Genomic DNA, 23,807 nt, shown 5'->3' with positions numbered 1-23,807 from the left:
ATTAGTGAATCTACCAGAAGGGAAAGGCACTGTTGGATGCAAGTGGGTGTTCACTGTGAAGCATAGGGAGGACGGGTCCATTGAAAGGTACAAGGCTAGACTGGTAGCAAAAGGGTTTACTCAAAAAGAAGGGATTGACTACAAAGAAACCTTTGCTTCGGTGGCAAAACTTAACACAATCCGAGTTCTATTATCATTAGCTGCAAATTTCTCATGGGAGCTACATCAGTTGGACGTAAAGAATGCTTTCTTGAATGGCGACCTACATGAAGAGGTGTTCATAGATCCTCCACCAGGTTATGGGTTTGGCAAGAAGGTATGTAGACTGAGAAAAGCCCTATACGGCCTTAAGCAGTCCCCTCGAGCTTGGTTTGAGAAGCTATGTGGGGCCATGAAGAAAGGGGGTTACACTCAAAGTGGGGCAGATCATACCCTATTCATAAGGAATAGAAATGGCAAACTTACAGCACTTATTGTCTATGTGGATGATATGGTAATTACAGGGGATGATCAAGAAGAGATTAAAAGACTAAAGGAGGTCTTGGCTGCTGAATTTGAGATCAAAGACCTGGGCCAACTGAGATACTTTCTTGGGATTGAAGTTGCAAGATCCAAAGAGGGCATCTATATATGTCAGCGGAAATACATCCTTGATCTTCTTCAAGAGACAGGCATGATGGGGTGTAGGCCAGTAGATACTCCAATAGAACAGAATCATGGTCTACAGGAGTCAGTAGGAGAGGACTACCTTGATAAGGAAAGATACCAAAAGCTAGTGGGAAAGTTGATTTACCTGTCCCTCACTCGTCCTGACATTGCTTATGTTGTACATGTTGTCAATCAGTTCATGCACACTCCTAAAATCCCTCACATGAAAGCTGTGGAAAGGATCCTCAGATATTTGAAGCCTTGCCCGGGGAAAGGGATTCTGTTCAGGAAAAACAGTAAAATTGAAGTTGAAGGATATACTAATGCAGATTGGGCTGGCTCTGTTGGGGACAGGAAGTCTACTTCTGGGTACTGCACCTTTGTTGGAGGAAATTTAGTTACATGGAGGAGTAAAAAACAGAATGTGGTTGCTAGATCTAGTGCAGAGGCCGAATATCGAGCTATGGCTCATGGTGTTGCTGAACTTTTATGGCTTAAAATCCTGCTTGGTGAACTTGGAATAAAGATTGAGTGTCCTCTCAGGTTGTACTGTGACAACAAGGCTGCCATCAACATTGCAAATAACCAGTGCAACATGATAGAACGAAACATATTGAGATAGACCGTCACTTTGTCAGAGAAAGAATCGTCTCAAGAGAACTCTGCATCCCTTATACTCCCTCCGAGATGCAGATTGCAGATGTTCTGACTAAAGGGCTAGCTACAATGAAATTCGTGGACTTACTTGGCAAGCTAAACATGATTGACATCCATGCTTAGCTTGAGGGGGAGTGTTGGTTCGGCTGTCTTAATTTGTATGTTTATCTTTGTTGGGTCTTAAGTCATTAGTTATTGGGCCTTAGTTACTGGGCCTAATCTTATTTAGTGTTTATTTTGACTAGGTGTCCCATCACTAATCAGGGGCATTCTAGTCTATTTATGTAACATTATGTAATGTTCTTATATATAATAGATTAAGGCTGGCTGAGAATAATTCTGCCGCCCATCTCATATCTTCTTCTTCTTCTTCTTCTCCTCCTCTCATTCGACAGCTCTATTTCAGCAAACACTAAACATAACCTATAAATACTAAGAGAGTGGCGGCGGCAGATGTGTTAGAATCTGTCCCTTTTTTCAAACCTTTGTGTTCTCCTGTTCCTCTTCTCTCTTTTCTCCTTCCTCTCACTTTTCTTAACCTAAAATCTATTAGGGTTCAAGGCTGATTGCAGTCTTGATCTTCTACTATTATAACAACTTATAAAAGAGGCACTAAACAGTCAGCAATATGAGAAGAGTTCTCAGTGTTAATGAGACAAAAAGACCCCTGACCTGAACCAAAGCGGCGAAGATCAAGGTACCACCAGTAGGTTTCCTTATTCAGCTTTAACTCATCCAAACGATCTTCTAGATATTCTAGGCGTTCTTCTCTTTGACTTCCACCAATAAGTTCACCAACCTGACAAACAAAGAACATTTTTTAAATAGAATGAAATAGAATCCAGCACAGATGATGGGACAAAAAGAACTTATAAGAAAGCAATACCAACCTGCAGGTGAGATCTTCACTCATTTAGTAGTATTGAGATGGAACAAAGTTTTGTGCAAATTCCATGCTTGTGTACCATCTTGAAAGGTATGACCCTTCTCTTTCTTTTCTATTGTCTCAGGTTCACTTTATAACTAGTAAATGTGCATCTAAACCATGAAATGTATTCTACTGGTTCAAACAATCTTCCTTTAAATTGAATGGGCTTCTAGTTAAGTCCTAGGACCATAAAGTGTCATTAATTCTATAAGCCACAATATATTGTGAAGGATCTTAAAACCCAACTCATATGCTGGCCATTCAAAAGATTAAACCATGTTTGAGGATGACACCATTAACATATATAAGTAAAATCACGGTAGTCAGGGCTCTAGGGGATTCTAGGGATAGTTCGCATTAAACCTGGCAATCAGGTCGGGTTGGGTTGGGTTTGCGTCAGGTCAAGGCATTTTGGTCCCTTTCGGGTTGGGTCAACAAAGGCTTGACCCTAAACCTAAAAATTCAGCTTAGGGTTGACCCATGGGTCAGATGGATCAATGGTTTAACTGCCACGTGTCATTTGGTCTTTAACCAAAACACTATTTTTTATCAAAAATACAAGTTTAATTGTCTAGTTCAAATGGTTTGAATGGTTCAACCATCCGAGTCAGCACCAGTTTGAAAGCATTGGTTAGAAAATAGGTGACCCGTGACCCAACCCGAATTCTTTTCAGGTTGGGTCAGGCCATTCCACCTACATCGGGTTGCTAGAGAGGGGACCCCTAACCCACTTTTTTGGGGTTGGGTTGATCCAGGTTCACAGGTTGGGACAACTTTTTGCCAAGTGTAGTCTGCATAGTTCATCCTCTTATCACCATGGCAGTTCCCTAGGTAAGGCATCACCCAACTTGATTGACTGGTGACTGTAACATATGCAAATAGACATATATCATATATTATCAACTTAATATGTAGATTAAATGAACTTTATTATACACAAGTACACAAAATGCACATAAATAGATGCACAGATAGCAATTCCCTTAACACCCCCCCCCAATGAGAAAAACCCTAGTCAGTAGAAAGATTGTAGAAAAAGCAAGTTCAAGTTTGTGCATTTGAACTGTAAATCTATGAAATGATCCTCAAAATAATTTCTCTTTTTTCTTTTTGTAGATTATAGAATTATTTAATGGTTATAGACCACAGGTCCACAGCTAAAATGGCAGATAAGTATAATAATATACAGATAAGAAATCCAGAGTTTACCCTAGGAACTAGCACATCCATGGCTGCAACAGTACTCCCATCATCATTTAGCCGCATATAAAACGCCTTAATCTCCTGGAGTTTTTTAATCAACAAAAATATATAAAAAGGTTAAAGATGTGCATGGGGTATATAAATCCAAGTAAGCACAAAAGCAGGAGAAAAAAAGAGAGGGAAGACATGCCTTTGGATAATCTGTTATAATTACAGGGCATCCAGCAAAAGCCTCTTCAGTAACATATCTTTCATGCTCGCTTTGCAAATCACAGCCCCACTTCACCTATCAAATTGGCAGCACCCACAGGAATGGAAAAGATAAGTATCATTAGTTCAAAGCCAGATTTATAAAAGCTGATATAGTTGAATATGTATCCTGCAGGTTTATTTTTCTTTTTTCTGATCAAAAACAAGATGATAGGAATTTACTAAAATCAAATATAAAAAGATAGTACAACTCTTAAGTTCCTTCAATGTAGAAAATAGGAACAAAGAGTAAAAGGCTACTATATGCTAATAAAATCATTGTACAAAGTGAAAAGGAAGCAAAGATCATGAATTCATCATCATAAACTCACGTTGAGGTGATAAACTATCTAACAACGAGGACTCATCACTCAGAGAACTGAATTTATATCACAGTTACAAAAGTTTCACAAAACTGAGTAGTGTACAGTACAGGGAATTCAAATTTCCTTTTAGCTTTCAGCAGGAGCTCAATAGCTTCTGTATATGCCAAGTGCACAAAGTTTTTCTCAGCCACATCCTGACAAAATGAATAAAAGATCATGTATGTGCATCTATATAAGTCCACCTAGGATTATGCAAAAGAGTTAAAAGGAAAAGAAGAAAGAAAGAAAGAAAGAAAGGGATAGAAGCATCAGGCAGGACAATTAGTCAAAACAGCCTTGCTTTTGTTGTTTAGCTCAATCAGAACCCATCCATATATAGCAGAAAGTGAAGAAGAAAAGTTAAAGTGAGAATTCATACACTCAATCGATCAATGATTCCTTTCTCAATCCAAGTATTAAAGAAATCCATGTCTTCTTTGCAGTTGTCTAGAACATGCCTTACCTGACATACAGGAAAGTACATAAAATCATCTATTGAAATATGAAGAGTCTTGGAGGTTGATAGAGATTTTGAGTTCAAAAACCTTTTTGCACATGCATACAGACACAAGTAGGGGTGTCAATTGGACTGGATTTGGTCCAATCCAATCCAGTCCAATGTGAGTCCATTACAAATTGACCAGGTCCAATCCAATCCAATGAATATTTTGGACCAGTCCAATTCAATGTCTGGACCATCCAATCTGTTCAAATTCGTTTTAATTTAGATTGGTTTCACTTGTCTAGTAAGACTGCAATATCCTAGTTGTAATGTAAAATAAACAAGAAAGAAAGTTGAGAAGAAGAGAAGAAGAAGAAGAGAAGAAGAGGAGAAGACAAAGAGAAGAAAGTCAAAAAAGAGTGGGTTATTACTAAGATTGTCGCCCACTCAGCTATTTATATTAATAGTTTAAACAGGGTAACGAACCAGAATTACCCCTACTGCTTACATAAGCTAAGAAATAATAGAAACAGAAAATAACTACCACTAAGTAACATAAATAGACAAACAGTAGTGGGGACCACATTATTGTTCTACATCTCTACACTCCCCCTCAAGTTGGGAATAGATATTAGTCATTCCCAACTTGCATAAGTCTGCCTCCAACTTTGTCTTTGAAACTGCCTTAGTGAAGATATCTGCAAGTTGCATGTTGGAGGTGATATATGGAAGATGCTGTGGATGCTTTTACAGCCGCTAACAGCAGCAGTGATGGACAGCAGCAGTAATGGGCAATTAATTCAGAGTTTAATGGACAGCAGCAGTAATGGGCGATTAACTCAGTGTTCTCATCTTATCTAATTCAGTGTACTCATCTTATCTAGCTAGATACAGTTCTATTTTATCTAGTAGGAAGTCTCATCTGTTCAGTGTTCTTATCTAAATTCAGTAGTATAGATCAGTAGGGAGTCCTCCTAATAGTGGGATTCTTATCTTCTTGTAATCTCCTGTTTAAAGGAGCTAATGATATTCAATAGAGGCATCGAAATTCTCAGTCAAGACAAAGTAGAGGAGAGTTGGTGATCTCTTGAACAAATCACCATTAAGGCACCAAGATAGGTTCCTCAAGAAAAGGGAGGAACAAGGGAAAACAGGAGGTTTTCCCTGTGGACCGACCCGTGACGAGATCTTATTCGCGGGCCTGTAACAATTTGGCATCAGAGTAAAGCGTCATGGGTGACCTTGAGCAGTTGACGACTAGGGTTCACGAACTAGAGCACAAGCTCGTGGAAAACAGCACGGAGGTGCGTGAGATCAAGGAAGACGTCCGAGAATTAAGGCGCATGATGGAGCTCTATTTTTCTAGCAAGGAGAGGAATCCAGAAGGGGCTGCAACCACAAACGGCCGCCGTCCAAACACGGCAGAATCGTCCGGTGAGCGGCAGGTCGTCGCCCAAGGAGTCGCGATCGTTCCCAAATACAGCAAGGCTGGAGTTCCCTTCCTATAATGGCGCGGGAGATCCGTTGGGATGGCTGTACAGATGTGAGCAGTTCTTTCGCAACCATCGGACAGAGGACAGAGACAAGGTAAGCTTAGTCGCATTCCACATGACGGAGGAGGCGCAGCTCTGGTTTTATAGATTAGAGCAGGAGGAACCCGGGCTCAGTTGGACCCAATTCAAATCCTACTGCCTTCTCAGATTTGGGCCCCCATTAGGCAAACTAATCAACCTCAAACAGACGGGAACGGTGGCTGAATATCAGTGTCAGTTTCAGACCCTCCTTGCAAGAGTATCATCGGTACGACCGGACCAGCAGGTCGACATGTTCATCGCGGGGTTAGCAGAAACTTTGAGGGTGGATGTGGAGATGCAAAATCCCCCCAATCTGGTTACTGCTATGAATTTGGCTCACGCTTTTGAACGCAAGCTGCAACTCAACCGCGGAAGTATCAGTATGGGAGGCCTCAAACAGCATGGGCACCCCCGAAACCACTCGGCATGGCCCCATCTTCTGCAGCCAGCTGGGAACAAAAACCACAGTCGAGCCACGATTCCATATCGGCATCCAGTTTGGGAAGCAGCGTGGTGGCACCCCCTATTAAGCACTTGTCCAGGGCTGAGATGGCAGAACGCAGGGCAAGGGGACAGTGTTTTAATTGTGATGAACTTTACTCAGCAGGGCACAAGTGAAAGAGACTTTTCTGCCTCCTGGTGGAACAAGAGGAAGATGAGGATGAACCCTCTTCATTGGAACCCGATCCAAGAGGAAAAAATCATTCCACCTATCCTGGATTCCTTTGACTGTGTTTCAAGACACCCATCCTGAATTCGAGCTTGAGGACAAGCTCTTAGTCCAGGAGGGGAGTAATGTTGGATGCTTTTACAGCCGCTAACAGCAGCAGTAATGGGCGATTAATTCAGAGTATAATGGACAGCAGTAGTAATGGGCGATTAACTCAGTGTTCTCATCTTATCTAATTCAGTGATCTCATCTTATCTAATTCAATGTACTCATCTTATCTAGCTAGATACAGTTCTATCTTATCTAGTAGGGAGTCTTATCTGTTCAGTGTTCTTATCTAAATTCAGTAGTATAGATCAGTAGGGAGTCCTCCTAAAAGTGGGATTTTTATCTTCTTGTAATCTCCTATTTAAAGGAGAATGCATATACTGGCTAAAACACTGGCTAGTATATGTGGTCAGTGCAGAAGGTGAAGAGCCCCTTGAAGATAAAGTTATGTTCCAATGGTTGGTTGGAAAACTTCTTTATCTTTGTCTCACATGACCACATATCTCTTATGTAGTCAGTGTTTTAGCCAGTATATGCATTCCCCTAAAACACTGACCACATATACTAGCAGTGATGTGATATGGTCTCCAAACATCAGTATGCACAATTTCAAAAGGAATACCACTTCTTTTATTACTCAAATGATAGATTGTTCTACAATGCTTTGCAAAAGATAAATGACCTAACCGATTATGCCAAAGCATAACCTGGCTCACAGACTGAGAAACAAAAGACCTCCCAACTTCACTATCTTCCCCATGTGAGTTCCCTCCAAGTAGGTAGATTCCATTCATCTCACGGCCAATCCCAACCACCTTCCTTGTCTCCAGATCCTAAAAAACACATCGAACAGGAGAAAAGGTCACTGAACAATTTTGGTTTTTAGTGATGTTGTTAACTGAAAGCAAGTTAGTACTAAGTTTAGAACATGTAAAATTAAGGACAAAGAGATGGCATTAAACAATTTAATGTCTCCCTTGCCAGAAATGGGAACAAGGGAGCCATCAGTAATAGACACTTTGTCTCTACCAAAGAATAAGTATTAAGTAGTAAACAATGAGGACAAGCCAGTCATATGGTCAGATGCACCTGAATCTATCACCCAACAAGGTTCAATGTTACCTGGGTTGAGGCATGATATGTTGAAGCCCGTATACCTGAATGAGCAAATGTTGAAGTGGGAGTAAGAAATGTTGTATCTAGTGGCTGAGATAAGGTTGCTGAATTGCCAACTTCACTCTCCAACTGAGTCAGAGCAGCCCAAACAGCTGCTAAGGTGTCTAGGGATGTGGTTCTTGTGCTAGATGAGGGTGCACCATCAGTAGTAACAGCCACATTGGCATTTCCCCTTTTGTTACTGAGCTTTGCTGGAACTAGATTTGGATATAACTTCCAACAGGTGTCTTTAGTATGCTTCGGTTTCTTGCAATGTTCACACACTAACTCCCTCTTATCTTCCTTCTTCATATCCCTCTCCTTGTCACCCCCAAACTGTTGGTTTCATTGCTGCTAAGGCTAATTCCAATGGTTGATGCTGCAACATAACATTTTTCCTACTTTCTTCACTGTGCACTAAAGAGTAGGCTTGCGACAAGGTCACACTTTCTCTGGTGAGGAGTTGTCTCACAATATAATATTCAGAATTCAGACCGGCTAGGAATTCAAAAACCCTATTGGTTTCAACTTGTTTTTCGTAAGTTTGTGCATCCTTCTGACTTTCCCACTCAATTGTCTCTAGGAGATCAATTTTATGCCACAAGGATTTCAAAGTGGAGAAGTAAATTGAGACTGGTTTCTCTCCTTGCTTAAGGTTGTTTACTTCACATTTCAGCTCATAGGCCCGTGGTTGGGAGTAGGTTTCTTTCATGATGTCTCAAATCTCCTTAACAATTTTCGCCCACAAGTAATTTCGACTAATGTGAGGCTGCATGGAGTTGCACAGCCAAGTCATAACCAAATAGTTCTCCTGAACCCATTTGGTATAGGTTGGGTCCTCCTTGGTTGGTTCCTTCACATCCCCCAACAGATAGCTCAGTTTTCCTCTGCCCCCAATAGTCATCATGGCTGACTGAACCCATTCCAAGTAATTTGATCCATCAAATTTGACAGTGGTAATCTGAAATGAGTTCTTAGTCATGTTACCAGAACCACCAGCCTCCAAACCACTTTCCCCTTAATTCTTAAACTCCATTCTTGCCATCTCTTCCAAGAGATTGATCAAAAAGAAACTCTTTTAGTGCTGAAACAGGTGTAATTGCACCTAGAACTTGCTAACAGCTGACCTAGAAGGATGAAATAGGATCGGCAATCACCTAGAAATATTGGAACAGGTCTAATAGTCTCCTAGAAACCAATATTACTCAGTCTGAAATACTGTAACAGATCTAACTATTATCCAGGAATTGACAACAGTCATAAATTTAGGGTTTAAAAACTGAGAACTGGGCGTAGGTCAAGAGAAAACCCTAAAAAAATCAGGAGAAAATAGAAAACTCCCAGCCGCACCTTCCAGATTATTCAAAACAGACTTTGGTTGAAGTCGATCTCAAAAACAAACACAAACTCACTCAGAGAAGTCTGGCCGCCACCTCCAAACCACAGTCTGAACCCTAATCTTGAACTTTCTTCCTTTCCTCTGATTCTTCCTGATCACTGGACACCCTCCAAGGCTCTACGATCCCTTGGGCATCTGCTGCACTCCCCCAGCAATCTCCAAGAACCAGCCAATTAACTTATCTCTGCTAAAACTTCTAACCCTAGGAAGTTCTCATGTAGTTGGCCTGATTAGACTCACATGAGAAGCCCTAGGTTGGCTCTGATACCAACTTGTCTAGTAAGACTGCAATCAATCCTAGCTGTAATGTAAAATAAACAAGAAAGAAAGTCGAGAAGAAGAGAAGAAGAAGAAGAGAAGAAGAAGAAGAGAAGGAGAAGACGAAGAGAAAAAAAGTCAAAAAAAGAGTGTGGGTCATTACTAAGATTGTCGCCCCACTCAGCTATTTATATTAATAGTTTAAACAGGGTAGAAAACCAGAATTACCCCTACTGCTTACATAAGCTAAGAAATAATAGAAACAGAAAATAACTACCAACTACCACTAAATAACATAAATAGACAAACAGTAGTGGGGACCACATTATTGTTCTGCATCTCTAAAGTTTCAACTCAAACCCGGTCCATTGACACCTATATTATTATCTTATATCAATGGACTAGATATTGGCTTAATCCAACCCAATCCAAATATAAACTTATTACGAACGGACCATGTCCAATCCAATCTAATAAATATTTTGGACCGGATTGGTCCAATCCAATATGTCTTGTTGGTCCATCCAATCTGCCCAAACCTGTCCATTGACACCCTTAACAACAAGCATGCATGGGAAGAGAGAGCTCATAATCACCAGCATAAATATTGGATGGACATAAGCTAAGAAATAATAGAAACAGAAAATAACTACCAACTACCACTAAATAACATAAATAGACAAACAGTAGTGGGGACCACATTATTGTTCTGCATCTCTAAAGTTTCAACTCAAACCCGGTCCATTGACACCTATATTATTATCTTATATCAATGGACTAGATATTGGCTTAATCCAACCCAATCCAAATATAAACTTATTACGAACGGACCATGTCCAATCCAATCTAATAAATATTTTGGACCGGATTGGTCCAATCCAATATGTCTTGTTGGTCCATCCAATCTGCCCAAACCTGTCCATTGACACCCTTAACAACAAGCATGCATGGGAAGAGAGAGCTCATAATCACCAGCATAAATATTGGATGGACAATATATGCAAAAAAGTGACCTACCACATACTTTAGATAGGCAGTTGCACATGCCATGTCATCACTCAAATCAGCAAAAGCAAGTTCTGGTTCAATCATCTTGAACAAGAAGAAACTTGTTAAAAATTCTGATCAGTTATGCCATGAACCAGGAAACTATCATCTCAAATAAGGGGAGGTGCAAACTTCAAAATAATTCAAACAAGAATGAGAAAAAGATACCCAGAATTCAGCTAAATGCCTAGAAGTGTTAGAATTCTCTGCTCGAAATGTTGGACCAAATGTGTACACCTGGCAACAGATAAGCTAATCAGGTCACAGAAAGATCAAAAGAGGATGACTAAGACAGTTGCCAAGGCGACAAGGCACCTGTGGAGGGTGACCTTGCCCAAGCACTTGGTTATTTTTGTACAAGGTGCCATATAATATTTTTATATTTTTTACTTTATGATAATTATAACATTACAATACACATAATTACACTAATCTATTCAATTTGGGGGCCAACAAGATAGTAGACATTGTCTTTGACCCTTGAAGACTTCAAACTGTACCAATGGGCAAGGAAAGGACTTGAAGATTTTATCCAATCAACAAACAAGAGCAACCAAGGTATGTTGATTTTCTACTTCTTCTGCCCCTTTCTTTTCTTCTTTATTGGGACAAAAATAGGGGATCACACCGTCTCCTTTTAATTTTCCAAGTTTTTCATTTCCTTTTTCTAAAACAACTTTTCTTTTTCTTATGAATAATATGTTTTCTAAGACAAAAACAAGGACTCAACCCTATATTTTCTGATTTAGCAAATAAACTATGTTTTCTATTATTTCTTTTTATGAAAATGTTGATTTTCTATGTTAGTACATTCCAATATGTGGTTATACTTATTTCATGAGGATTATTGGTAATTATTAGTGAAAGATGACTGCTGATTGCAGTGAAACCTAGGGAACTACCCTAGGATTTATATTTTTTTTGTATTTTAAAAAACTAATCACATAGGCAACAAGGCCCCCAGTCACCTAGCTTTTGACTTGGTGTCTTCAAAACTATGATGACTAAACAACATGTTGAGAATGACAATATGGATATGAGCATAGAAAGAGAATGCATACATCACAAAGAGCAGAAGCATATGTTTCAGCATTGAGTTGGCCCGAAACAGTCAAGAATGCTGGTTTCCCAAAAAAATCCTGCCATGATTAAAAAAAAATAGAGAGAGAGAGAGAAATACAATCATAATTAACAGCACTGCTTTAACTTCATAATCAGTTCTAAACATAATGACTGCTAAGTAAATTTAAATCAAGGGGTGGAGTAGGGGATAAAGACTTAAAATTAAGGCTGGTTTCAACATGAAACGAGCTGTGGCATTAAACAGAACGAAATGGCAAAACAGGATTCATGTAGCCAACCCCATATAGTTGGGATAAGGCTTGGATGATGATGATCAACATGAAAAGAACTTTAGTAACAAAAGATTCCTAAATGAGTGAGTTACAAGCAAGCATTACATCAAGAGGTGGCCATGATCAACATAGTATAATTGAAATTTTAGAACCAAGATAAACCAAGCAGTATCAAGTTGTGCAATACTCCCCCCCCCCTCCTGGCTCTTTGCATAGCTAGTAACATATACAATACCCCATTAATGTCCTGTACAGATGTCTTCAAAATTTCAGACTTGGTCATGATAAACACAGTAGAATTGAAATTTTAGAACCAAAATAAACCAAGCAGTATCAAGTTGTACAACACTCTCCCACCCCCCCACCCCCTTCCTGGCTCCTTGCATAGCTAGTGGTATATCCATACAATACCCTATTAATGTCCTGTACAGATGTCTTCAAATTTTCAGACTTGGGCCTCTGTAGTCTTACTTTCACTCAAGATGGTGTGGAGGAAAATCATGTGAAGATGCTTCAAAGCAAAGTAGCAGTGACATGGACACTCGGAAGAATGAAACGCAAGAACTTGTTATGATATTAAATTTGACCTGAGATGTTGATCAGCTAAAGCACTAATAATTTGACAGTGGATATGGCTTTAAATAGAACAGATTGGCAAAAGGGGATTCAAAAAATATGGAATAGGGAGGAGTTTTGGCACTTCACCATGGATGACACTGTGAGGTGCCAATCCTGCATGCTTTCCAAATCATCTGTCAAAAAATGTAATAACTTATTCTTGGTCCACTTCCTTGCAAGGAGCAGGGAGTGGTCACGTCTGCAAAGACATTAGCTATTTTGTAATGGACTGGGCAATGGTTCACAAGGGGTCAAGTGAGTGTTCAGATCTGGCTTTGATTCTATGTGGGAAGATAAAGGGAGACTTTAACAGTAAAGTCCACGTTTTATTTTTGGGTCTATGAATGTATTAAATACATTCCAGCCCTTACAGAGTCTCCATATCCAACTGGCTTCAAATAAATTGCTAGAGCGGTACAATGCTGGTTTCAAAAAATTCCACCTATGCCTGAAGTCCCAGGATTTCCAAAACGGCTCCATCAAAGTTCATTTTTATCACGCCATCAGTAGGTGGTCACCAACTCACCATTGTGCATGACACAACTCTTGAGGTAGAAGAAGAGACAACCCATTGTAACCCTCTAAGGATATCATCAAATGGGAAGGGGCAAACAGGTCCATAGCTTTTGTCCAAGGCACCGCTTTGATACCAATACTTTCAATTATAGCCTTACTGAGTGCCTACCCTTTAAATATTCTCACATCTCTCTCCCCCATATAGTCCAAAGGAACACTGCCCTGGTGCATCGCCACATGATCTTCCCTTTTCTTCTCAGTAAAGTAACAAAGGTTGAGTTGAACAAGCTAACCACATCTGTTAAGGGATTCCACCTGCATCCAAATAGAGATAAAACCAATCCCAAATACCAAAAGCAATTGGACGGGAGAATAGTATATAATAGCTTGTTGTATACATCATTTTAATACAAAATCTGTTTATGGTACCTATCAAAAAAAAATCTAGGTCCTTTAGGAGGTTGGGGTTTTGCCAGGAACCAGAATGGAGTAATCTTACAGGTGTATTCAGTGCCTATTGGTGATGGGACTCGATTAGAGCATAGCTAGCATCCATCATGGTTTTTGTGTAGTCTACATTCTTTGATTCACTTATGCAGTAATTGAGGGGGCCCTTGGGCGGTTGTCAAGTGAGCTAAGGTGGTGGGATGAGTAATATGAGAGTTATGAACAAGAGTATTTCAGACCTTAGCATAGAAAAAATATGAGAAGATCAGAGAGAGAAGATAAAAGAAATAAGAGGAAGGAGGGAGGGAGGATTGGACCTCACAAGATACCACAACAGAAAGAACCTTTTTCAAGAGAAAAGTCTTTCTCTTCCCCATTAGAAAAAATATTACAATATTACAATTCAGCCAAAAATCAGTGATTCCTGTTCACCCCTTGTTTTGCCAAAGTATCAGCCATAGCATTAATTGATCTTTGAACCCATGGCACTTGCACCTTGCATTCCTTGAATTAACCACTTAAGCTTCTTGATTTCATTCCTGTATGTCCAAAAGGCTTCCTCGTTCTTCAGCCAGCCCACAACCTCCTTAGAATCTCCTTCTATTACAAGCTTTTGAACACCCTTCTCATCTCTAGAGACTCCCCTTATGCTTGAAGGACCCAGGTTCACCATGCTACTTCCATTAAAATTTAATTTGAGGAAAACCTTCATACAGTGGTGCCCACAACTCAGCGATTTTTTTTTGTATCTTGAAGCGGCCACTAGCAAGTAAACTTTTCATTCATCATAAACTCTAACTACCCAACTGAAATATTCTCTTTATATAGATCTGAAATATCGGTCAGCTAGTCCTTACTTCAGATCAACATGACAGCTCACTGATGCTTCTAAATACTCTAAGAGACCTTCCAAGTTGATCTTTAGATTAAAAAAAAAAAACAATTATTAAGAAATGAGAGAAAAATATATTACAGCACTAGATAGGAAAAAAGGAAAAGAAAGAAAGACAAAAGAGAATCATTTTAGCCAAAAGAATTTGATAGGGAAGTATTTTCATAATGATATTTCATATTTATAAAATTATTATGGAAGTAGCCTTTTTCTTTTGTTCTTTTACATGGAATTTGATTCAATGTCAAAGCATTCACCCTGTTTCTGGACCACCAAGATTCTTGAGGGAGATTCCTAAAAAACACAATATTGAGGTAATAAACTAAATCAACAAACAAGCAGTTACTTGATGATGATAATTCAGTGTTTGCTGAAATATGAAGGGCAAATTTAAATGAGATTGTCTCCTTACCTGTGACCAGTCAATTAAACCATCATCAGTCTTTGGAATAGTATCAACTAGTGAATCAGAAGCATCCCGAGAGCTTGGAATCTTTCAATCAAGAAAACAAAAAAAAAAACATGCACACGCATTCTATTAACAAGTGCTCATATTTTCAGTAGGTATGATAAAACCATTCCTTACATCATCTTAAAAAAATGGAATAACTTAAATAGATTTTTGAGAAATGCGTGTAAAAGGTAACTCTAGAAGGGAAAACAAGCAAATCCTTGGCACAACTAAAATTATATCCAACTTTAAGGCAAGACATTATTCTTGAGAAAATGCAAATATCAGCTAAATCAATCTGAATATTAATTACAAATTGGACTTCAAAGAAAAGGCTTTTTTTCTTTGTCAAAGGGTCTACCCCCCCACCCCACAGCCTTTTTTTTTGGGGGGGGGGGGGAAACCAACAACCCACATCTCTTCCAACCATACACTTACTTTTGGACTAGTTGATCAATTGAACAAGGAAATCTAGGAAAAAGAACAAATAATGAAAGTAACTTTTTATTCAAATGTCTTGGTGAATACATTGTGCCAATAGTGTTTTTCATGTTCATGTTAGGACATTCTCTGGAAAGGACACACTGCACCTTATCCCAAGTGTAGTGTCAAATGGGCAAGGGTATAGTAGGATGGTCCCCAGAAGCGACCAGCCCAACAACACCCTATTTTGATATTAAATACGCAAGAGTTCCCGCATCCTTATAGACAGGGTGGATAAAAAGCTAATCCAAGAAACATGACTTAATGTAAGAACATTAACAAGGCTGGCATCTTATTATAATCATTACTATGGCTGCATCTTACTAATATGCATGTTAGTAAATTCTACTATACTCTCTCTCTCTCTCTCTCTTATGTGTGTTAGTAAATTCTACTATAGCAGCTCCACCATTGTATTTTCTCTTTTACTTGAGTAGAAATCTGCTGAATTAAAAAATATGAAAGAAAGTAGTTTCTTGAAGAGAGAAGGAAGAGAGAAGAAGAGAAGTTGAAAGAAAAGATAGCAATAATCTGGCCGCCCCCTTCACTTATTATTTATACTAAAATAATAGAACAGTACAAAGACAACTATGCCCTTATAGGGCGGCAAAACATAAAACAGCATATATAACACTCAAAAAACATAATAAAACTTGGACTCACATAACTACTGTGGTCCCCACCTCCTATCTAACAACTAACATAAAACATCTACTCAGAAAAACATCATAAAACTAATTAATCTTCAACACTCCCCCTCAAGTTGGGAGTAAATGTCACACATTCCCAACTTGCGTAGATCATGTTCAAGCTTGTTCCTTGCCACCCCTTTAGTGAGAACATCAGCCAGCTGCAACTCTGAAGAAATATAAGGCAAACAAACTTCTCTGGTTGTTACCCTTTCTCTTATAAAGTGTCAATCAACTTCAATGTGTTTTGTCCTATCATGGTGAATTGGATTGTGGGCAATATTGATTGCAGCCTGATTGTCACAGTATAACATCATAGGTTCCTCTACTTTCACCCCAATCTCACTCAAAAGAGATCTAACACAAAGAAGTTCTGAGACACCATGAGCCATGGATCTATACTCAGCCTCTGCACTTGACCTTGCCACAACCGCTTGCTTCTTACTCTTCCAGGAGATCAAGTTTCCACCTACAAAGGTACACACTCCTGATGTAGACCTCCTGTCATCTAAGCATCCTGCCCAGTCTACATCCATATAGGATTCTAGCTTCAGATTCTCATGATTTGAGAAAAGAATGCCTCTACCAGGGTGCGTTTTCAGATATGCAAGTATTCTCTCAATAGTTTCCCAGTGCTGAACCCGAGGTGCATGCATGTATTGACTCACAACACTGACAGCATAAGAAAAATCTGGTCGTGTCATACACAAATACAGCAGTCGGCCCACCATTCTTTGATATCTCCCCACATCCTTTACCAATTCACCATCCACACCATTAATTTTGTGATTTGGATCAATAGGAGTATCTGTTGATTTGGTCCCCAGCTTCCCAGTCTCTCACAGTAGGTCAAGTACATACTTTCTCTGTGAAATGAAGATCCCATGCTTGGATCTTGCAACTTCAATCCCTAAGAAGTATTTGAGCTCACCAAGATCTTTGATCTCAAATTCTTGCTGCAATGATATTTTGAGATCATCAATCTCCTCTAGATCATTTCCTATCACCACTATATCATCCACATACACAATCAGAATTGACACCAGAGCATCTCTCTTCTTCACAAAGAGGGTGTTATCAGACTGTGTCTGTGTGTATCCAAAACGGATGAGTGCCCCTCTGAACCTGTCAAACCAAGCCCTAGGTGACTGTTTCAGTCCATACAGAGATTTTCTGAGTCTGCACACCTTTCCTTTACCAACATTTTCATAAAAACCTCCAGGAATGTTCATATATACCTCCTCCTGTAAGTCACCATTGAGGAAAGCATTTTTAACATCAAGCTGGAACAAGGGCCATGAATAGGTGGCTGCTAGAGATAAAAAATACGAACTGATCTCATCTTAGCTACTGGTGCAAAGGTTTCCAGATAATCAACACCATAGGTCTGAGTATACCCTTTTGCTACCAACCTTGCCTTGTACCTCTCTATCTTGCCATCAGCCTTATACTTCACTGTGAATATGTTATGGTCACACCATCCGGCAGCGCACTGCGGTGCAGTCATAGGCAGCAGCACGCACAGCAGGCCACACAGCAGCAGGCACCGCCTGGCAGGGCCGCACAGCAGCACGCACCACGCACACGCCCGGCACCGCACGGCAGTGGCACCACGGCGCACAGCACGCACCGCCGGGCAGCAGCGCGCACTGCACAGCAGCACGCACCGCACACACGCCCGGCACCGCACGGAAGTGGCACCATGAGCCGCACACACGCACTGCCCGGCAGCAGCACTACGCGCACGCACCGCGCGGCAGCGGCACCATGAGCCGCGCGCACACACCCGGCAACAACAGCAGAGTGGGGCCCATACGACAGCTCATAGGGGTGGGCCCACCCTTATCTGGACACGTCAAGCCAACTCGCCGCCAGCTTATCTTATCCCTTATCCCTTATCTTATCTTATCCTTATCTTATTTTATCTTCTTAAGTAAGAGTTATGAGTTTTAGTTTGAGTAGGAAATTAGGAGTTTTAGTTTGAGTTGGATTACCGTAGCCTAGCCGAATCCAACAAGGAATTCTCTTCTGTAATCTCCTATTTAAGGAACTACGATTGAAATAAAGCATTCAGTTTCCCAGTCAAGAAAGAGAGTGAGGAGAGTTCGGGTGATCTCTTGGACAAATCACCCACGCGATTGCCACAACAGGGTCTGTACGCAAGGGCAAGGGCAAGGGCAAGGGCAAGGGCAAGGGCAAGGGCAAGGGCAAGGGAAGACAGGAGTCTCTTCCGGTGGACCGACACGTGACGAGATCCTACGCGCGGGACCATAACAGAATACTCATCGACATCGGACTGTCTCCTTGTCTAGGGGGAGATCAACTATTTCCCAAGTTTGGTTTTTGACAAAAGCATCCATCTCATCTTGCATGGTTGTATGGTTGTTTTCCACTCAGGTTTGAAGAGAGCCTCAGTAACATTCCTCAGTATAGACACAAAATCCAGGGAAGAAAGAAAAGCACGGTAGGAGGGTGATAAGGCACTGTAGGAAAGATGGTGTGAAATGCAATGGGCTGTACACTTTCTCTTCCCCTTACGAAGTGCAATGGGAAGATCAAGGTCAGTGGGATCAGCTGCAACAATAGTGTTGGGGACAGAAACACTATCATCAGAAGGACTGACAGAGAGTGGTGTGGGTCGAGGATGTGTGGAGTCAACCATCATCTGTCGGCGTTGATATTGTTGTGATGCTGCCCGTAGTGGCTCAGGTAATGAAACTGGAGGTGCAGGTGAACTGATGGTGCAGGTGGTGGCTGAACTGATGTATATGCTGGCTGAACTAATGAAGGCACCACAGAAACAGGAAGAGGAACAGATTGTGAGTTCTCCTCCCCAAAACTCTCCCCCTGAGGAGAACCATTCGAGAGGAAGAATGTGGATTCAAAAAAGGTAACATCCATAGTGACAAATCTGCTCCTTAACACTAGGTCATAACAGCAATACCCCTTTTGGTTCTAAGCATACCCAAGAAAAACACATTTCTTGGCCTTAGGATCCAATTTCTTGCGATGAGGGCCAAGAATGTGAACAAAAGAAACACAACCAAAAACCCTCAGAGGTATATGAAATATCTCTCCATCTGGAAAAATGAGGCTAAATAGCACCTTAAACCCCAAAGTCCGTGAAGGAACACGGTTAATCGCATATACGGCTGTAAGAACTGCATCTCCCTAGAACTATACAAGAACTGAAGCACACACCATAAGACTCCTTGCCACCTCCACAATGTGTCTGTTTTTCCTCTCAGCAACTCCATTCTGTTGTTGTGTATATGCACAGCTACTCTGATGAACTACACCATGTTCTAAGAGATACGTGGTTAGGTCCTTCTCAAAGTACTCTCTGGCATTATCTGATCTAAAAACCTTAGTTCTCACTCCAAATTGTGTGAGAACCATCTGGTGGAATTGTCGTACTAAGTTAGGAACCCCATCACGTGATCTCATCAAATATATCCAAGAATATCGTGTATAATCATCCACAAACAAGAGAAAGTAATGGAATCCTCCCATGGAAGGGATTTGATATGGTCCCCATACATCAGTGTGAACAATATTAAAAGCAGAAGTATTTCTTTTATTACATGGTTTAAAAGACTGTCTACAATGCTTTCCTAACTGACAATTCTCACACTCCAAAGTAGATAATTGAACAGACTCAAACAATTTTGGGAAAAGACATTTCAAAGAACTAAAAGAAAGATGTCCCAAGCGATTGTGCCAAAGCATAATCTGGTTTACTGACTCTGACCCACTACTACTGCTGCTGCTAACATGATGGCCCTGATGTCTCGGAATCTCATCCAGAAGGTAGACTCCATTCACCTCACGGCCACTCTCAATCATCTTCTTTGACTCCAGATCCTGCAAAACACAATTACCAGGAAGAAAGGTCATAGAACAATTCAATTTTTTTGTCAAAGAACTAACAGACAGTAGGTTGGTATGAAGTCTAGGGACATGTAAAACAGAGGACAGAGTTATATCATTGGTCACTCTAACTGTCCCCTTCCCAGCAATGGGCATATGTGAACCATCTGCTGTAGAGACTCTATCTCTACCAGAGCACAACTGATAAGAACTGAAAATGGTAGGGGCATTAGTCATATACTCAGATGCTCCTGAGTCTATAATCCGGGGAGGTCCCTCCTTACCAGAAGTGGATGTAAGATTCGCAGTTGCATATGAACTACCTATATGTGCAAAGGAAGTGGTGTAGTTGGCTCCTGCATTTTGCTGTCCATCTAGAAGGCTAGAACTGGGTGAACCTTTCTTACTCATAAGTTGTCCAAACCTCTCCAATTCTGTTCTCACTGCTACTATTGCAATGGATTCCCAATCAGTTTGGGAGAGAGGGGCTGAAGAGTCTCCTGTAGTGACTACATTTGCATTTCCCTTCTTGTTTCTTATCCGAGCAGGCATAAGATTTGGATGAAGCTTCCAACAAGTGTCCCTGGTATGCTTAGGCTTCTTGCAATAATCACACACCAAGTCCTTATCTTCCCTTCTAGTCTCACTACTCCCCCTGTCTCCATTCGGCTTAGGTTTTGTTGTACCAACCATAGTCGACTGGTCAATCCCAGGCTGTCTCAGCATTACATTCCTCCTACTCTCCTCTCCAGAGACAAAAGCATAGGCCTGAGAGAGTGTCACACCCTCCCTAGAAAGAATTTGTTGCCTAGCAATGTCAAATTCAGGGTTCAGCCCTGCCAAGAACTCAAAAACCCTATTCCTCTCTACTAGTTTGTGATAAGTTGCTGCATCATTTACACTTTCCCATACCACAGTTTTTAAGTGATCTATTTCCTGTCATAGGGTTTTCAGCATGAAGAAATACACAGCAAGAGGTTTTTCTCCCTGTTTCATACTTATCACCTGATTTCTTAATTGATAGGCTCTGGCTTCATTTTGCTTTTGAGAGTAGGTTTCAGTCACTCCATCCCAAATCTCCTTAGCCGTATTAGCCCATAGGAAATTTTTTGCAATATGAGGTAACATAGAATTACACAGCCAAGACATTACCATGTAATTCTCTTGCACCCATCGGGAAGAGTTTGTATCAGGTTTCTTCTCCTCCCCAGTGAGATACCCTAATTTTCCACCGGCACCAATAGCCATCTTAGCTGATTGTGCCCACTCCAAATAATTTGTACCATCAAGTTTTACTGTATTAATGATCCCAAACCCAAAAATATCACTACTACCTCCAACACCCAGTCCCACAATACCGATAGATTTCATCTCGGTACTCCAACTCTCCATTTTACTTCAAACTATTCAACGGTAAGAAAAAAATAGATTGAAGACCTATAAAAAATGATTTAATACCACACACACATAAACCAACCCTTCCAGAAGAAGAAAACCCTAGTTGGAGGGAAATCTCTCTCCTCCCCATGCCTCCCAACAGAGAGAAAAGTGAATCGATCACTCCGGGAGGCCTAGAAAATTTCAAAAACCAAACCGCCTCTTAAGAAAATCAAAAGAAAACTAACAGTACCTGGGCGCCCAAGATCATATCAAAAACAAAGAGTCCAACTTTTCTGGGACTCTTCCCCATACTCCAGTTCTTCCTGATTTTGATGTCGAATAGTAGATCACCTTCCTGATGTCTAGATCCCACAAAAAAATCCAAGAACTAGGCAATCTATAACAGATCGATCAGCCCTTTACTACTTCATGCAGTCGGCTGATCTAGGGCTGCATGAGAATGCTTCAAGAAACCCTAGTCGATGCTCTGATACCAAGTAGAAATCTACTGAATTAAAAAATATGAAAGAAGAGAGAAGGAGAAGAAGAGAATAAGAGAAGTTGAAAGAAAAGAGAGCAATAATCCGGCCGCCCCCTTCACTTATTATTTATACTAAAATAATAGAACAATACAAAGACAACTATGCCCTTATAGGGCGGCAAAACATAAAACAGCATACATAACACTCAAAAAACATAATAAAATTTGGACTCACATAACTACTATGGTCCCCACCTCCTATCTAACAACTAACATAAAACATCTACTCAGAAAAATATCATAAAACTAATTAATCTTCAACAACTTGCTCTCTATCTTAAATCTTTATCATATAAAATTATAGCCTTCTTTAAATGCTAATTTGTTATGAAATTGTTTCTATTAAATACTTATTTTATAACTACTATTTTAGAAAATATTTAAATTAATATATATTAAAATACTATTGTCATTTATACCTCATGATTTTCTATGTTCTAAAAGGAAATTTAATGTTCTTAATAAAGAGAGTTGTCATTTTTTCAATTAATAATATACATTCTTATCGGTATATAAAACAATGAAACCAACCTAATTTTAGCTTTTATTTTATAAATTTCTTATTGTCTAGGCAACACCTATGCCTAGATGACTAGGTGCCCCACTGCTATCCAAAATCACCAGATACCTTGGCAACTATCATCTAATGAGGTGTCCAAAGATATCAACTCTCCAATATTAGAACAAGAACCATGAGAAGCAATTGGTGGTTGAGCAATTTGTTAATGTATTTTGGTGCTTAAAAATCACATAAACCCCATATGTTAATTAAGAATAGGAACAAATCAATATTTTTTGAAGTTAGGAATGGTAGTGCAATACAGTGTCCTATCTCTGAGACCTTCATTGGATAGAAAAGTAGGAAAATGTAAACTTGCAAATGGGGATATTTCTCATGAAGTTTATGGTGCAAGATGGTGGCAAAAAATGCAGAAATAGATGATTCATGGTTTAAGTCTTATTATAATGCTAATATCTGCCACCACGTGGAACAATCTGACATTGAAGGCATTTGAGTAATCCCATTCCACCTAGAATGGAAGCTTTTTGAATGGCTGGTGACCCTAGACAGTATTCTTACTATGCATCACTTAAAAAGAAACATCTTTCATTTTACCAACTTATGTTACCTGTACATGAGAACAACAACAATGTGATAGATTTATTCATAACATGTAGCATGGAAACATTCTTGTGGGGATATTTCTTTACTTTGTTTAGAAGACAAATATGGCAGCTGCTGCAGCCTCATAACATGTAGCATGGAGACATTCTTGTGGGGATATTTCTTTATTTTGTTTAGAAGACAAAGATGGCAGCTGCTGCAGCCTCATGATATTTTCTCTTCTTGAACCAACTTTCTTAGGAATAGGAAAGCAAAAAATTTTAAAGTTCTGTTCCTTGTTAAGTTTATTGGGGAATTTGGAAAAAGAGAAATAGAAGAACCTTTGATGGAACATATAAGGATCAAAAGGGGTTATGTGTTGATGCAATCAATATGATTTTAGACTGGATTTTGGTGCAGCCAGAACTTATGAATGTTCAAAGATCTTTTGGTTCTTAACTTTTGGTCTACCTTGGATATAGTGACAGGCATTGAAGGCACATGAGTAAGTTTTGTAAGTTCACTTTTCGAATTTCCTTTTGACATAAGTAATCTGTTACAAGTTGTAAAGGATAGAAGAGCTAGGGGCAGACCAAAAAGAACATGGGTTGAGGTAGCAAGAAATGATTTAAGGGCTCATAATTTAACAGTGGATATGGCACTGAACAGAACAGAATGGTGAAACAGGATTCATGTGGCCAATCCCATATAGCTGGGAGTGTTGGATGATGATGAACGTGAAATGCAACTTAGTGATCAACAAAAACAGGTAGAGACCATGATATATTTCATTAAGAACAGAAAACCCATAAGGGGA

At 39.9% G+C, this 23,807-nt stretch overlaps 1 protein-coding gene across 7 annotated transcripts in view; it reads right to left on the bottom strand.

Moving 5' to 3' along the window:
* The window catches only part of NS1 (Class II aminoacyl-tRNA and biotin synthetases superfamily protein), a 61,198-nt gene that overhangs the window by 13,571 nt on the left and 23,820 nt on the right, over positions 1-23,807 (bottom strand). For 3 of the 7 annotated variants that reach the window (XM_088889409.1, XM_010260629.3, XM_010260630.3), the window contains 9 exons: positions 14,884-14,964; positions 11,705-11,782; positions 10,812-10,880; positions 10,614-10,688; positions 4,430-4,513; positions 4,119-4,205; positions 3,627-3,722; positions 3,443-3,517; positions 1,978-2,104 (listed from right to left, as the gene is read on the bottom strand). In XM_088889409.1, coding sequence (XP_088745535.1) covers positions 1,978-2,104; positions 3,443-3,517; positions 3,627-3,722; positions 4,119-4,205; positions 4,430-4,513; positions 10,614-10,688; positions 10,812-10,880; positions 11,705-11,782; positions 14,884-14,964 — 772 coding nt within the window. The remainder of the gene's footprint in view (positions 1-1,977; positions 2,105-3,442; positions 3,518-3,626; positions 3,723-4,118; positions 4,206-4,429; positions 4,514-10,613; positions 10,689-10,811; positions 10,881-11,704; positions 11,783-14,883; positions 14,965-23,807) is intronic. The other 4 variants (XM_010260631.3, XM_088889410.1, XM_010260632.3 and 1 more) reach the window with 2 other exon arrangements.

The sequence above is a fragment of the Nelumbo nucifera genome, chromosome 6 (assembly GCF_055504915.1).
Source record: "Nelumbo nucifera cultivar China Antique chromosome 6, China Antique-T2T, whole genome shotgun sequence".
Lineage (NCBI taxonomy): Eukaryota > Viridiplantae > Streptophyta > Magnoliopsida > Proteales > Nelumbonaceae > Nelumbo > Nelumbo nucifera.
Note: the sequence above shows the minus strand (reverse complement) of the source record. Positions and strands in the feature narration are given on the sequence as shown.